Genomic DNA, 17,049 nt, shown 5'->3' with positions numbered 1-17,049 from the left:
GCTGACACAGCCTCACATCCTGTGTGGATTGGGCAAAGAGGGGTGCATAATGATTTACAGATTGTCATACTGGAAAAGTACAAAGGCTGTTTGAAAGCAAGACGTTTGCTGTGTGAATCATATGCAACCCTCTTGTCCCACCACAGAGATCAGTAGCGGGGTGTCAACCCTGTGATCCTCAGCTTTGAGCTGAAGAAATGTTCCAAGTTATTCTGGACCAAGTCCTGGGTGAAAACTCTGCACATGTGGTTTTTTTTTTGTTTTTTTTTTTTTTTTGAGTGTTATAGCTTTTCAAGAGGCAGAAGTAGACATCTGATAATGAAGAAATCAATTTTTCCCCCTGCTTTGGGATGTGTGCGTTGTGTGTAGAAGAAAGGGATATCTTCCATTCAGTTGCTTCCTATAAATGTGCTACAGCTGGGATTTAGGATGTGAGAGACAGGGCTTCTTCTGAGCAACAAGGCCTGCAGTGATTTAACAAAGGCTCCCAGGTAACTTATTCAAAAGACAGGGACTGGGAAGACTCTGCAGACATCCTTTAACTAGGTATATTCAAGGCTGTTGTCAGTAATAAAAAATAACAAATTGCATTGAAACCACAGTTAGAAGAAGTGAAATTTCAACCACTGATTTCCCCTTTCCTTTTAACAATAGACCTTTTGATAAGAAAGCCTACTCTGTTGGAACTGCATCTCTCTTTGGCAGGTAGTCCAAAAAATAATCCTTCAGCGGTTTCACTAAATAATAACTCAGCACTCTTTCAAAATTCTTCTGTCTTTGTTGATATATCACTGTTTTACACAACTCAATTTCATCAGTCTACTATGAAACAGTCAAGGAATGTTCAGTGTTTATACTATTATATTTCTCTATTTGTTTTTGCAATCATGTAAGAAAAAGAAGTTGAAACCATACTCTCAGCAATGTTGCAGATACCACTGACTCTGAACAAGACGCTTTTTGACACATACACTTGAATGCACGGACTTAGAACAGACTTATTCTTAATTCAGACCAATTTGAGAAGAAAACATGGACATTCCTAATTTGCAACAGTTTGAGAAGAAAACAAGGGCATGAGGTTACAGCCTAAGGAGTGTAATTAAATGATCTGCTTAACTTCAGTAGGACTGAAATCAGTTTAGCAAAGATACACATGATTTTATCTTAAGCTGTCTCTGTACTGAAAAGCTTAGGTCAATATTACATTCTTTATAGAGACATTTGATCTGAAAAGAAAGCATTTCATTTAATAGAATAAAAAACGAATGGCAAATACTGTTAGACTATATTCAGTAATGAGCTATTACTTATGATATCTTGGGAGTTTCTAACTTCCAATAGGTCAAATCACACTGTACATTTATACATTTGATATTAAAAAAAAAGTTAGCACTTCATCTGCAAAAATAATTATGCTATTAAGATGCTCCACCAGCCACAGCGGAGGAGGCGTTAATTAGTCAACCACTTACTCAGACACCTAGTTAAGAATATCAGGAATGAACACAGAATGAAAAATAAAAAGACGAAAAAGCTACATCTCACAAATCAGAAGTAAATCTGTGAGAGAGCTTGCAAATGACATTCAAACACCAAACAAAAGACTTTTCAAACAGATAAGTGAAAAACCCAGAGGCAGGCTCCCCATTTGCTGAGGATAGTGTGCAGATTAAAGGTAATTCAGAAGAAACCCAAACTGGATAAGGACATTGCCTCCATTTCCTGCGTGAATTACCACACAGCAGAAGCAAAAACAATTTTCTGAGAATGAAAGTTTGGGCAGATGAATACAGTCAAAGTAGATGAAAGCAACAAAGAAATGAGTGAGTTCAAGGTACAAGTGAAACAAGGAACCAGGTCTGGATTTTCTCTATGTGAGAATAATGATAGAACTAGCATATGCAGTCACAGTTCCAGAGGTGAGAACTAGAGGATATTAATTAAGATAGAACACAGATAAACCAAGGATAGAGCTAGATAACCTAATTATTATTTAATAACATGACCTACTTTCTAGACAAAGATGCAGCAGATCTGAGCTCTCTGAAGGTCAATAAAGTATTTCAAGTAGTGCTATGCCAGCAATTACTAAAATCTGGGGAAGATAAGGAATTAAGTGAGGAAATTACAACAGGTTGCACTGAATGAGAGGCTACAGTGGTTTGGTGGAAGGGTCACTGAAATCTCCATAAAGACTGTTCTCAGCCAATATTTTTAATAATGTCCTTGAATAACAACAAAAAAAAGATTTGAGGAAATGATGAGGTTAGGAGGCACTGACAGTAAACTGGTAGATCAAACTACCTTACAGGAAATACTGGATTAAGCAGATGCAAGATTCATGAAGGTAATTACACTACTAAAAGGTTTCCTTCATAACACAAAAGCAATTGACGGAAAACAGCAAGAAGAAAATCTAGGTATAACAGCAAATTGCTGGATGGCTGCATTAGCATGGTCACACGCAGTAAAGTACTCCCCAAGAAAAGAGACACGAGTATTAATGTTGTTCTAAAAAAGGTTGGAATACTGTGTGCATTGGCTGTCCTAGAAAAATGAATTCGAAGTGAAACAGATCCAAGGAACGGCCAGTGCAACAGCAAGAGGTACAACACTGCTAAGTGACTGCAAATGTATTGTGATGCTGGCATAATGAACGCAGCAAACGAAAATGCAGGTAAAATTTCTGCCTATAAATTAATGTAGAAAACATCTAGAAAAGAGCTGTTCTGAAGAGAGAGGGGAATGTTTGGCCAGGAGCGGACAGATGTAAAATAAGCAGGAGCACCTTTAGGTTGGAAATTAAAAATGCATTTCTAAGCCTCAGAGCAAAGGTGTTCTGAAATAAGACTTCAGACAGGATTAGTAAGAAGCAAAAAAAAAATCTAACTATTTAATCAGGTTTTGGAAGGGATTATATAGCATGGTTCTTGGGTATAGCTGGAATCCTGAGTCTTATAAACCGGCCACTGGCTCCCTGAAGGACAATTTTTTAATTTTTTTCCACAGTTCTTCTGCTGGATAATCATGATGTAATCACAAGTAATATATACATTAGCTAATTTCTCCTACTTAGATAAATTGGTCCTTGAATGCACTTGCATAACCTAATGGTAATTTATGATAGTGCTTTTGTTCTAAGAATTATGTGGGTGCCAGAGTCTCCTTCATCAGCTTTTTGCTGCAGGCGCGATTCTCTTCTCATTCTTACTACTTCACACCTTTGTAACTCAATTTTCTAAAGTCAGGTTAACTCCTGATTTATACCAGCAAAATTGGACCCAACATTTCCCCTTGTAGCCAAGACAGGTTTATTTTAATATTTAACAAGACAACTCTAAATGTTAATAATATAATCGTGAAGTTGTGCTTAAAGGTCCTTGTTCCACCAGACATTTCACAAGCAGCCAGTAAAAGTGACTCAGTGGTATGACAGTCCTGTAACCTAAATAGATGGTGGTAAGAAAACAAAAGACAAATGAGAAACTGAGGCTGAGAACAAAGACGTTTTCCATAAAGTCATGCACAAGATCAGTGGCAGAAGAAAAGCATTTATCATTAAGTGCTCTAAGTGTGTGTGTCCTCTGAAACCAGTGTGAGGAAAAGCGGGCTTAGGTTGAAAAGGAGCTCCAGCAAGAATGAATAGTGACATACATTAGACATATAAATCTATAAAATGATATTTTGCCAAAAGACTCCAACTTAACTTGTCCCTTCACTAGCAGGAACTCACATTTATGACTTTGAGAGGTTGTGTCAGACTTCATAACTCTTATGCTGGAATCATCACAGTTACAGTGCTGTTCCAGCATTTCTCTAGTTGTATGATAATACTGTTCCTTAATACTGCTCTTTTGGGTTCACAGGACTGCCCTGTTCCCCATGGCTGCCCAGTGCCTCATCTCTAATGGAAATGTCATTTTTCTGCAACACACAGATGGGGGTTGTAAAGCCCAAAGGAAATACAGCTCCCTTTCTGCTGGAGAACTGTTCTACAGCCACAACCTCTATCCTTATCTGCATTATGGAAATGAGAACCATGTCTTCATCATGGGAAAGAGACCCACCACCGTGTGCAGCAGGCAACAGCAGTAGATAACTCCCAGCCTTGTCACTAATAGTGCGAATCCTCAGTGCTGTCAGAGCACAGAGCTTTTTCAAAGCTTTTCACTGCTGGTGGCGAATGAAAATTGCTGCCTTTCCAACCTCACAGAATATGCACATTTGGCAATTGCAGTATACAACCATCTGTGTTTCAAGGGGGACCGTGCCCTGCTTACTACAAGAATATCAGACAGAAATCTACATTCACTTAAGCCAGTATAGCAAAGCTCTCACTGCAGAGGTTGAAGTATTAGCATCCTCTGCAAAACAATGGACATTACTGAAAAAAGCCAAACCAAAACAAAAGAAACCCAACAACCAAGAGATGGCCCATGATAGAGGATAATTCTGACAAGACTGTAATACACCTGTACCACAGGTCTTGCTTGTTCACAGTACACAGCATACAAAACCACAGCGCAATACGCATGGAAAAATATTTGATGGTGAATTAAACTGAAAAATCATTTGTCAAAATTATATCAGATGCTTACCTATTTCACCCTTCTGCCAAGCCTGTTACTTTATGCATACTCATCAGTCTAACTCTTGCACTATAGTTAAGAGCACATGCTTATGCAGTCCATTACTTCTTACTTATCCTATTACTTTCTCTCTACTTACTTGTCTATAATCTGGACAATAACTAAAATGATGAATGCTCATCAAATGAGGATTTTTTTTCTCAAAATAGCAAACACTATATATGAACCTTACAGTCTGTGCTCAAGCTTTTGACTCTGAAAATATAAAAACCTTGTGTATATGAAAATCTACATGCAAATCTATATGCAAATCTACACAAAACATACATGGTACATATGTTATATGAAATAAAGTATTAGTGATTTTCAGTCTTGGTGAATGTACATGAAACTGGAAAACTTAAAACAGACTGCAGGCTTTGTACAATATTAGACATTGATTTTTTTTGTTTTAAATGCACTACATTCTTCCACAGAAGGTACTCTAATGTCTATTGATTAATAACTATATTTTAAAAAATAGCCCCCTTTGATAAACCTTACTGCTTTTAAACAGTTGTCATGTCAAGATTTTTCTTGACAATGAAAGTTGACAGTTAAGGTTACATCTTTTCTGTTAAAGAGAAATCAATATTCCATAACCACTATATCTCTCAACCAGAAATTCCTGTCTTCAGAGTCTCTGGAGTATCTCTAAGATTTAGTGCCAGCCTTCTTTTCCAAATATCTTTTCCTTTTCCATTTATAGATTCATATTAAATATATATGTATATCTTTTCCAGTAATTCAAGATCTTTAGTCTGTTGGTTTATCTATTTAGTATTCATATTATCTGTATAATACATAAAAATAAAATTTACTAGAACTGTTATGTCTTTTTAAGATTAAAGAGCAACACACAAGTTCCTCAAATGCAATGAATTGTCTGCTGGAAAGGCTTGTGGTTCTCCTGTCCATATTTTCTAACTGAATCCATATGTGGTGTGTCTTTCTGCCATCACAAAAACACCCATGTTTCACTAGGGGGCTCCAGCAGAGTGTCAAAAAGGGGCTGGAAATCCAACTTGAATAAGGCTTTTTCTGCCATTCAGATTAATTCATACTAATTTCTACAACAGCAGAACAGTTGTCTGCATCAGTACTTTGATACAATTCCAGAAGAACTGAATAATCAGAAATACAAGCCTCTACGCTTGAGCATGATGTGTGACTTGGGTAAATTGTTTACACCCATTTCCTTTTACAGAGGTGTGAGCCTGAGTGACGGGCAACGCTTTTCCAGCCTCCTCAGGCAGACAGCCCAGTACTCTCCTTACGCCACTGTAGCTGGCAGTAGAGAGGGTCAGTCAGAGCATGCCCAGCTGAGGTTGAAATTACCCAATTAGTAGAAGAGGCAACTTCTAAAAAAGGCCAGTGCTGGGCAAGAGGCAGTCAGGAGTGACCTCATGCAAGCCTGCTTGTCCCAAAGGAGCATTGCCAATTACCGTCTTGATTATCAGAGTTATAGAATTGGCAGTCCTTGATTTTCTGCCTCGGGAAACACTGAAATTAAAATTGTTCAGCAAAACTTTGGCACCGGTATTCGGTTAGTTATTTCAACCTCTAAACTCTTTAGCTTTAAAAGTTCAAGTAAGTTCACGTTCAAAGGATCTTTTAAAAACACACATCTAAAAGTTAAAAGAATAGCTGGAGATTCCAATTTCCAAGGATTATTTCCTGTTTACTTTTCATACCATCTAGCTGAACTCTCACATTTCATCTTGGATGCAGGACTCAGCTGTCTGGAAAGGACATACTTTGTTCCCTTACACTTATACATCCAAATGTAAGATCGATTTCTGGCTCTGTTTGCTAAAAAGGTAGAGCAACAAACGTGAGGTAAAGAAAGCAGCCTTGGGAGAGGGACACCAAAGGGAGCACAAGGAACTTCTTTGTTCAAGAGCGTAGGAATCAAAACACTGAAACTGCTGTGGTATTTTGGGTACTGTCCAAAGCAACAGAGTTGCTAGTGAGAAAATGAAAACTGATATATTTCAGTTGGACAGTTTGTACTTTTTATGCTGTATTCACGCACAATCAAAAGGCGAGATTCTGGAGTCGTTACACAGCCTCACGTCGCACCTAAACAGGGGTTTCATGATGTTTTTGTTGTCAATGTTAAAGAAAGACAATAATAAGGACACGCTTTAAGACATCAACCTTTATGAAAGGGCTCTATGGGCTTGAGAAATGTGCAGAAGAGCGTTTCTCCCAAATGCACTTTATCAATAGTAGATTTTTTCCATATGCTGATCTGCTTGCCCCCTTTGTGCTGACACTGGCATATTCCTTCTGCAGAAACTACTCAAAATTGAGAAGAACACCTGTTTGTGTACGTAATTTAATTGCTATGGGAGCACAGTTTTATTAGAAAATAAAACCCAGTGTGTACACACAGTACTAGTGTAAAGCATTTCTGTTAGTTCACTAAAAAAAAAAAAAATGCCCTTAGAGGCAAGAGAACACACATGATGTGTAATAACGATCTGAATAAAAAAAAAGCTTTACACAAATGTCATCGTTAATAAAAAAGAAGATTATCTATATGTGAACTGAGCTTAGGTCATGTTTTTCAGTGTTTTCCCCAAACCATCATGTGGCCTTTAGGGACTGCAGGAAAAACACATTAATACAGCAAATATTATAAATCTCTAGAATAACCCTTACCCCTTAAACATTTTGATTCTCTCATTGTTATCGATCTACCCCTATTCTAAAGCAGTAAAAAACACAAGAATCCTTTCAAGAAGGGATGAGTTTGAACTGTACTTTGGAAGTACTAAATGGAGCCTAGACTGAGATCAGTGAATTACATACTGCGCGAATACGAGTCCAACTCCATATGGCCGTAACTCTTTGGGAGCTTGACTTTCATTAGAGCTGGTATGAGGGACCATGGCACATGGAAAAACAACAGAATTGGTCAAAGTGTGGCATTCTTACTTGCACACAGTGTAATTGATATGGACATAATACGATGAAGGCTCCATTGACAAAGAATGCACTTTCAACTGTTTGATTCACACACGAGTGTAAAGGCATGCTCATGTGAATCTGGGATCCTATTTCCCAAAACTCTGAAGGTTGTGAAAACACAAAGATTTGGGAGTTACAGTCCTTTTATTTCAGCATGTTACCGGTTATTCTGAAACATCAGTACTTCCTCAACACATCTGATATTACTTTTCCATCACTCTTCATAAAGCTAGTAAAATTCAAAGCTAAATAAAGCCCCACTTTTTAAAAATGCTATTACTCTTTGCCATCTACTCACTATATTAAGGTTAAAAGTTACAGGGAAAATAAACAGCAAATTATGCTATAACTGAGGAGCCCTTGGCTGCCCCATTTGACTCGAGAAAAAAATTTCCCAGTATTTTGGACTATTTTCTTCTCACAGAAAGTCGTTTCGGTTATTGATTGTAATGAGATCTCAAAAGTAAGACAAACAAGGCTGGGGAAGGGAAAGCAATATCTGCATGGATTTTCCAGGTAACATAAAGGCGTTGCATCTATCTATTAGATTCATAGTTAAAAAGTTATAGAAAGAATCAGAGATACAGTGCTTTATATTTACCACTCTATTCATCATGTAAACAAAAACAGAAGGCGTACATCTGGAAGATGTGGCTGAACTTGATATACAAAGGGAAATAAATGAGCAAAACCTTTGCCAGGCCAACCTATGGAAAAGGGATATCAGTGAAAACCGAGCATGGTGTTTAAATGACAGTGGACAGAGAGGTGACACAGAAGCAGAGACGGGCACGCAAAGACTAGGCCAGCAGAGGCAGGGTGGTGATGCTGCACAGCGCAGCTCTTTCCTCCTGTCAGCAAGCTTGCCAGTCTGGGAGCAAGCTGTCCTGTCTGTGCACGGCATGCTGAATGAAAACCCCCTTTGTCTCCTTTATAGTATGGGCCTGATTCTTTTTCTGTCACGAGGGACACTATGGGGTATTAAATTATACATAAGTATAAAGTAGGAGCTTCATTCTGAAATGAAAAACTAATCATCCAGTAACATAATTTAGTGGATATTTATAATAAAAACAAAGAATTAACCGTTGGCATTTGAGCAATTCAAACTGTGTTTTCTGTAACCGTTCATCTTTATTCAGAAAGAATACAGGCTTAACAAAATGTTCTCCTTCCTGGGGCAAGGGGAATGTAATATTTATCCGCACTGGTTTCCAATGGGATATCATGCGCCGCAATCAATCATCTCATAAAATACTGTGAAGTAAAGTGGTAGCAATTTAGATAATAACATGGCAAACTAAGTTACAGAAGAAACAAAAAGCTAAGTGAATTACAAAGTTCCCAGTTTCATCAGCTCATTGGGTCTCACATTCTGCCAGCCTTGTCATAATCTTTTCTTCGTACTTTTGTAAGCTATGGAGTTGCCTAGAATAGACTCTATACTTAGGCATGAAACTTAAGCAAACTTACTATGGACACAAATTCTTTATTTTCTTTCAAAATAGGCCATCAATTCTCTTAGTTTGCTGTGTAGTAATTCTCTGGTAATTTTTCAGACATTTCTAATAAAGAATTCATCTCTGAATGAAATCTGGGGAACGGCAGTTCTGCCTTCTTGCCTTCAGTACTAAAGGCCTCTTGTTCATTTATTTAAGAACATAAATCTTGGGAAACAAATAGCAAAAATCTTTGAGTGAAAAGACCTGAATTGCTACAGACAACACATAGAGACAACCCACAATGGCAGTGACACTGAAACGTTAAACCTCTTACCCACTCTCCCTCTGCTTTTCCACATAAAAGTACACATCCTTTCATTGACACAACTCTCTGGTTAGCAATGAACACAAATATAACTTGGCATATTTAGGATGCTACTCACTATAAAAACTATTTTTCTCTTCCCAGCCCTTTACCAAAGGGTTAACACATCCAATCAGTATGCCAAAATACTCACTGCTTCTGGTAGTGCAGAAAAATGCTTTGCTAAACATGGTCAAATACAACTCAAACACACTCAAACTCAAATTCAAACAAAGACCGGAATTAGTTAAGTGCTTATGTTCGTTCCTTTCAAAATGGAATATTTCCACAAGGATCAGAGATCTTTTGGCTTCCACAAGGATCAGAGATCTTCATATCCACACTTGTCAAATTTCTTCTAATATGCAAGTAAACCCAAATACCAGAATATAGAATTGATTGTTCAGTACAGTTTGGCTTCTCACAACAAACAGCTAAACAAGCTTTATTCCACTGAGATGGAAACCTCTGCCAGGACCTGGAGTGTGGTGCAGCACCACAGAGGTGGGAATTGGTCTTCCTGGAGACAGTCTGTTACACTCTACATCATTGCCTGTTTACACAAAACCGAGAAACTTGTCTCCAAAGAAATACAGATATGGAAGGGGAATTAAAAGTGGGATGAGAATCCTGCACTACTAGAAAGGTATGTAGGGTAATTGTATCCAGATTTTTGCATAGCTAAATCTAACCGGCAAACAGTAGGAGATGCTAATCTGTTGTGAGGTCAAAATATTTGAACACAAATTAACATAATGAATATCCTAACGTACACATAACAAACAAGTCTAAATTATAAAAGTTCTTGTTTTTTTTTTACTCTCCTCCCTTGAATGGATATATCAATACTCAGGTGGAATACACATTTGAATTTTGATTACTGACACTAGAGTGGATCCTTGCCTGAGACACTGATCAAACAGAGGAAACAAAACTAAAAAAATCTGTAGGTAGCACTCTGCAATATATTCTTTCCATCTTATACATGCCTAATATTTAGGCAAAGTGCATCAAAAGAGAGGTAAACGAAAATTCACCTGCATTGTTTCTAACGAATGGTACTAGAAGTTTAAGGTAGATACAAATAATAGCTATAAACTAATGAAAGATAGAAATTTACACAGAAATAAAAAGAGGTGGATGGTCAAATCATAAAAGAGATTCGGATTTAGCCGAGATTCTCTAAGACAGCTGTTTCACTCTTTTTCAGTACTTGAAATGCAATATTAAGGCATTGAGGATTCTTTCAAGTATATACAACTACAAAGGACTTTTTTTGATGGATAAGCATATAAGAGAGGGCTAACATGTGTTGATCCTGGAAATTCAAAGTATGCAGGAATGTAGCTATCTTGCAGTCCATGAAGCAAAGCTTCAGAAGCTATACTTTAGATCTAGTTGTTCTCTTATAGTCAATGCTACATAACATATCGCCCATCCTCCCCTTTTCACTAAATCAAATGGTGTTCTTTAAAGAAGCAAAACCTTTGCAGCAGAGGGCTCTTGTCAAAAGAACAGCTGGCTGCTCTTACATGACCTAGGACAGAACTGATTGTTCAATATAGTTTGGCTGTGGCTGAAAAGCAGAGTAAGGCTACAGTGTAAGCATTTTTAGTTGAATATTAGCTTGTATCTACTTACTGTTGGTTGCATAACATATGGCGGATGAGGCATCCATGAAGTACTCTGGACCTGCATATCAAATACTTTCTATTAGCACAGAAGAGTTTAAAATAGAACTCCAATAATTTACTTGAAAATATTATTTATACTGCAACTACAGAGCTAATTTTAGAAAGACTTAAGGCATGTAGCTCAATGTAAACATCATTTATGCATCATAAAGTTATTGACAAAGGAAAAAGCTTTCAAATTGAGTTTGATGTTTCCACCAAATTCAGAAGTCTTAAAGAATGTACCACCTCTGTGAGCCACATCATTTAATCTCATAAAGCATTATTTGATATTCCATGTCGTCTTAACTCTTCATTTGTATCGTTTGCTATCATCCACCAATGTAATCATAAACATGTCATACAAATGACAGTGCAGCAGACATAAAATGTTCAAAGTTTATTTCTGAAGTACCCATATAAACTTTGAAAGGTATAATATTATCAGAGATTCTAGAATGATTTATCCTGTTTTCTGGAAGAACTGAAGATCTAATTCAGAGCTTTCAAAGCTTACAATGACTGAAAGCTTCCATAGTGTAGCTGACTTAAGATGTCCTTGCACATAGAAGCAGCTCCTACCTTAGTGTCCATTCTCACCAGAACTCAGTATGCCTCACTGAAGCCTTTTCTTGTTGTTTTGTCTTCCTACTGACATGTAACAGGTTCCATAGATAAATCAGTTTTAGTAACAATTAAGTGCATTACAAAGTTCTTGTTTATTTGTGGGGGCATCTCTGAGCCATAACTACCTTTCCTCTTAAGTGTTAATGGCCCACATGTTATTGTAACTCGGAGCCAGTCTCAAGGATTGGGTATTCCTGATTCTTTCTGCATCAGTCTGGGGACCACAATACATCACAAGTACATGAAAATATATCAGTGCTATAGCCATCAGTGGGCATTCACTGGCTATCTCCACACTCACAGAGACGGGTGTGTGTCAGGCTGAACATGAACAAGGTGATGTAGGAGAAAGCCATAAAGGTCCTGATTCTCCATTTGCCCTGTGATTTTGTTCATGAAGCAAGTGAGAATTGTGTAGTTTTGTGCTTCAGCATTTTTTGAAGTTGGCTAATGAAGAGTTTTTGTTGAAAAACAAGTTCACTGTAACATTTTTAGAACCAAAACCAGCTCACACACATGCAAATACACACCTACTACAAAATTTTCTATTGTGAACCTGCAGTAGCTAAAAAGATTAGTGCTCTAATGAGCTTGATGCTATTCAGTGCTTGCCTCCTTGTAGTTCCTCCTCTGTGACAAGGCAAATGTCTTTGGGCTTCTACTATAAACTACCAAGTAAGAATGATCTGGGTTTTAGAAAACAAAACAAAACTGGCAACATAATGTTTTTTGACTTAAATGCATCAAACCATGAACTGATGCAAATTTACTGAATTCATCTCACCAAAGCAACTTTTTGTTACATAGCTACCTAAAATTAAACAACACAGAAGTCAAAGAAAATTACAAGAATCCTTTATCTTTGAAGATCAGGTTTAAAACACTGTTGCCTGTAGATGAATAAAACTTTATCTCAAAAAACAAAACAAAACAAAAGACAAAAAAAACCAACCCCCAAAAAATGCACAAAAAAACCCAACTTCCCCCCCAGAAAAACAAAACAAAAACAAACAACAACAACAACAACAAACAAACCAAAAACCTAGACCTAACCAACAAATCAATCTCAACAGTAAGAACAATTTCTCTGCTAGGACTCAAGACTGGAAGAGTGTTGATGGCACAGAACGGCAATAACCAAGGCAGTCCTGGATATATGTAAACACTGTGGGGTGAGAGGATAGAGAGCAGCCCTGCATAATGTTACCTGGGGGTTCTAGGCAGTGGACAGTTGAATCTGAGTGAGCAGCATGTCTAGGCAATCCAAAGAGCCAAGTGCACCCTGGGGTGCACCAGGCCCACACTGCCAGCCAGGTGAGGGAAGGCATTGTCCCTCTCTGCTGTGCGGCCTCACATCAAGCACTGCATGCATCTTTGGGTGCCACAGTATAAAAAAAAAGACATAGAACTATGAGAGAGCATATAAAAGAGGGCTAAAAAAGGGTCTGGAGGGCAAGATGTACAATGAGTCTCTCATTGCAGCTGCAGCTCCTCACAGGGAGCAGAGCTCTGCTCTCTGTGACAGGGACAGTAGCCAAGGGAACAGCATGGTGCTGAGTCAGGGGAGAGTCTAGTTGGAGGTTCAGGAAAGATTCTACACTAGAGGGTGGTGAGCATGGAACAAGCTCCCCAGGGAAGTGAGTATGGCCCAAGCTACTGGAGTTCAAGGAACACCTTGACAGTCCTCTCAGACATAACAGTTGAATTTTGGGTAGTACTATGTGAGTCAGGAGTTGGGCTATATGATCCTTGTGGGTCCCTTCCAACTCAGGATATTCTATGATTCTGATTGAAATGGTAAAATGTATGGCCAATAACCAGTTTTACATACGTTCCCTCCCCCCCAAAAAAAAAAAAAAAAAAAAAAAAAAAAAAGGCCAATAATAAAACTATTCAATCCAGTTTTGACCTCTCTCTCACAAAGCTAGAACATGGCAATATATACCCAACAGGGAGCTGGTTGGAATATGCTGAAAAGTGGAATTCTGAAAGACAAAATGTGTTGGAGACTGAAGAAGCTCATGAAGAGATTTACCCTAAAGAATCTTGCTCTGTCAGTATTATTGGAAAACAGAGTGCTGTTAAAGGATGCTGTTACTGAAGCAAATACAGCTGAGGTCAGAAGGTCAAAATATGATGCACACAACATAAGTTATGAAAAAAGAATGTGTTTAAAACACTTGGCTGATGAAATGGAGTCAAAATGACAAAACATTTCAGTAAGAATGACAAGCATCTGCTATTGTTGAATGGAAATGAAGCAAAATGCTGTTTTTGCTGGTGAAGCTGATTGAAATAAGAAAAAATTACAGTAGCTTTCATTGCTAGTGTTGAGAATGCAGAAAACACTCAAAAACCCACACCAAACAATACCTGAAGACTTCCAGAAAGCCTTTTGTTTGAAGCATGACTTAAGAGCACAAGTGCTCATGTAGTTTTCTGTGGTATCCACTCTGCCTTCATCCACATCCAAAACATAATTAAGTGGGAAACATAGTAGACAAGCACAAATCTGACATACCTGATATGTAGAGACAGGGGAAGCAGCAATGAATGGCGTGATTGATGTCTGTGGAATCATGCGGTTTGTTGGAATACTGTACGGTGAGGAATAAAATCTGCAAACAAAGAACAAAAAGCAAGTTTTTTGAACCTTTTGACTGCTAGGCTCTGAATGACTAATTCACTGCCTCCCAGGCAAAGACAAAAAGAGTCTACACAGGTAATTATGTCCATCTATTTCCAAAACCACAGTAAGGAAGATGTGATGGCTTCACTGAGTAGATTTTGAAAATGGAAAGGAGGAGGAATATTTACACAAAGCATATTTTTTTCACTTCAACTAGCACAAATATAGAACTTCACAACACAAGAAGTAATTATATGAAATGCAAAGACAGCTGATTTTCCAGAGTGCTATCTAGTGAAAGGAAATTTCTTATGCGATACTGAAGACAATGATAACTGATTTCATTTTTACATGCAGCACTGTTTTCTGTTCAGATCTTAATGCTTCAGTGCTGAGACTAACATATTCCACATATACGCCTGATTTATTTTATTAAGGGATGGGTACAGAAACTCTGGCTGAAATTTTCATACTCATCTACATGGAGAGCTAAAAACTTACCTTCTGGTGAAATTTATCAAAAATTATAAGTCTAAATGCCCCAGGCAGCAACGAAAATCCCAGAGCTAGTTGTTTTTTTTCCCACTATTGCATGCTATGAGCAAAAGTTTCACTATACCTTGCTTGACGATAATAAATGTTATATTCATTCTACTTCCCTGTGGGTAAATGATTATTGATAATATCATCACGTGGAAAACATCACTACTGATGCACTGTGTAAGTACTTAATACCCATGTACTCATCAAGGTTTTTGTGTTTGTTGTTCCGTCAGTTTTAACTGTAAACAAAACCAAAGCAAAACAAAAACACCAAACGATGCTGCTTAAAAATAGAACATTTGTGGTCTTACAGCTGTCAAAATGCTAATATTTTGGAATCCTTAAGTGAGAGAAACATAATCCTGCGCAACGTCCTCTGGTCTGATTCAATTCCCATGTATACTGTTCTTATACCGCACACGCCAGCCCTATGAATAACAGTAGATTTTGCACATATGTTCCCTGTACCAGTGAAGTGGATTGCACTCCCTGACTTTTTGTGTTCTTTCTCCTTGTACTGAGGCAATCGTCAGTAGCTTACCATGAGAGCCCTGCAACAACAACAACAACAAAATCATTACTGGTTTTTAAACAAGTGCTCTATTTTCTGATCACCCTGGCATCCCAGATTTAGTACTAATCATTCTAGTTCAGACTCGATGCATTTATTTTGGATGCAGGCTCAAATAATCACTGAATTTCTCCAAACAATAGGCTTGGAAATACAGGCCACCATCTCTGAAAGTTGGGTGGAAACATTCAAAGTTATAAGGGGAGAGGGAGACAGAGAAGCAATCAGTTCTCTCTACTCCAAACAAGATTTTAAAATGCCAAAAGCAGCAGGTGGCGTCTGAGTGATTTTTTGTTTAATAGAAATATACGGCTATTTTAGGAACATTTATCTGCTCTTACAATGCTCGCACAGAGACTATTTTAAAACTGTGCCTTTGCCCAACTATCTGTATATCCTATTATGAGAACTTAGAAATATTTATATCCCTCTGCTTCAATCAAACACACCCTATTACGCTTGTACAAATCTGGAGTTGGGGGGAAAGGATTTTTACAGCGCTAGCCAGGTTTATCTATGGCTTTAGGTTGATGTGTACGTTAGCTTAGTCCTGTTACAGGGATCTTCTTCCCAGACAAAGGTTAACCAGAATTCACTTTGGCAGTGTAGTTGCTAAGTGACTGAACTAAGAAATGCTTTGTGCTGCAAATGAAAATGGTCCACAGAAGACTGACAGAACTTTCTGCATGGGTTAAATGTATAACAGAAATACATACAAACCTCTTCAACCAAAGGACAGTATAAAAACAAAACTCTTTAGAGAAACAGCACATTTTTCTTTTGTCAGTTCTAATTCTATCTGTCCTGGAACTGAAGCTGTGCTCTCACCGTGTATGAATCACCTGGACAAAGGAGAGTGCTCAGGACAAAATTTTTCCATTTTTAACACCGACTCTTTGGAATAAACTCTCCAATAAATCCAAGTAAATACTACCAAATTTATAGGACACGTGTGCTAAGGACTTGACAGACAGCTAACCATTTCATTTTCAGCTTAGAGATGCTGTTATCTGAATAGTATATAAGTTTCTAGAATATATACTCTGGAAATGTGAAAAATACAGCCCCTCCAGTACCCTTGCCAATACCATTTATCTGACGCAGTTTGGAATGCTTTCAAGTAGGCATCAAATACAACATACTATCAGGACACTCGGTTATACTGTGAAAATGCATGCACCAGTATGTTAAAGAAGAGGAGGAAATTTGACACAGAAAATGACAATGTGAGAAAAGGCAATTCATAAATTTCAGCTTAAATAATAATAAATTGAGTTTAACAATCTGAGTCACTGAGAGGCTGTAGGTTAGACATTTTGCAATCATGAATTCTCTGTACCTGGAGACAAAGGTTTTCCTTCCTGCCACAGCATTATTTGTGCTGGAAGGGCAATAAAAAAAAAGCATTTGTATATTGCCTGAGGAAATTCAACAGAGCAAGAGCTGAACAAGTATATTCTGAAACTGTCTCTGTCACACACAGAGTACAGTGGATTGATGAGGAAAAGGTCAAGAGGAGCATCTCCCAGCTTCAAGATGCTCAACAGTGCTGCAGCTACATACAAATCCCCAGTGGCTCTTGCTCAAAAGAAG

At 37.9% G+C, this 17,049-nt stretch overlaps 1 protein-coding gene across 4 annotated transcripts in view; it reads right to left on the bottom strand.

Moving 5' to 3' along the window:
- The window catches only part of RBMS3 (RNA binding motif single stranded interacting protein 3), a 678,871-nt gene that overhangs the window by 52,735 nt on the left and 609,087 nt on the right, over positions 1 to 17,049 (bottom strand). For all 4 annotated transcript variants that reach the window (XM_072330500.1, XM_072330497.1, XM_072330498.1 and 1 more), the window contains 2 exons: positions 14,235 to 14,331; positions 11,055 to 11,105 (listed from right to left, as the gene is read on the bottom strand). In XM_072330500.1, the coding sequence (XP_072186601.1) occupies positions 11,055 to 11,105; positions 14,235 to 14,331 (148 nt within the window). The remainder of the gene's footprint in view (positions 1 to 11,054; positions 11,106 to 14,234; positions 14,332 to 17,049) is intronic.

The sequence above is a fragment of the Excalfactoria chinensis genome, chromosome 2 (assembly GCF_039878825.1).
Source record: "Excalfactoria chinensis isolate bCotChi1 chromosome 2, bCotChi1.hap2, whole genome shotgun sequence".
NCBI lineage: Eukaryota > Metazoa > Chordata > Aves > Galliformes > Phasianidae > Excalfactoria > Excalfactoria chinensis.
Note: the sequence above shows the minus strand (reverse complement) of the source record. Positions and strands in the feature narration are given on the sequence as shown.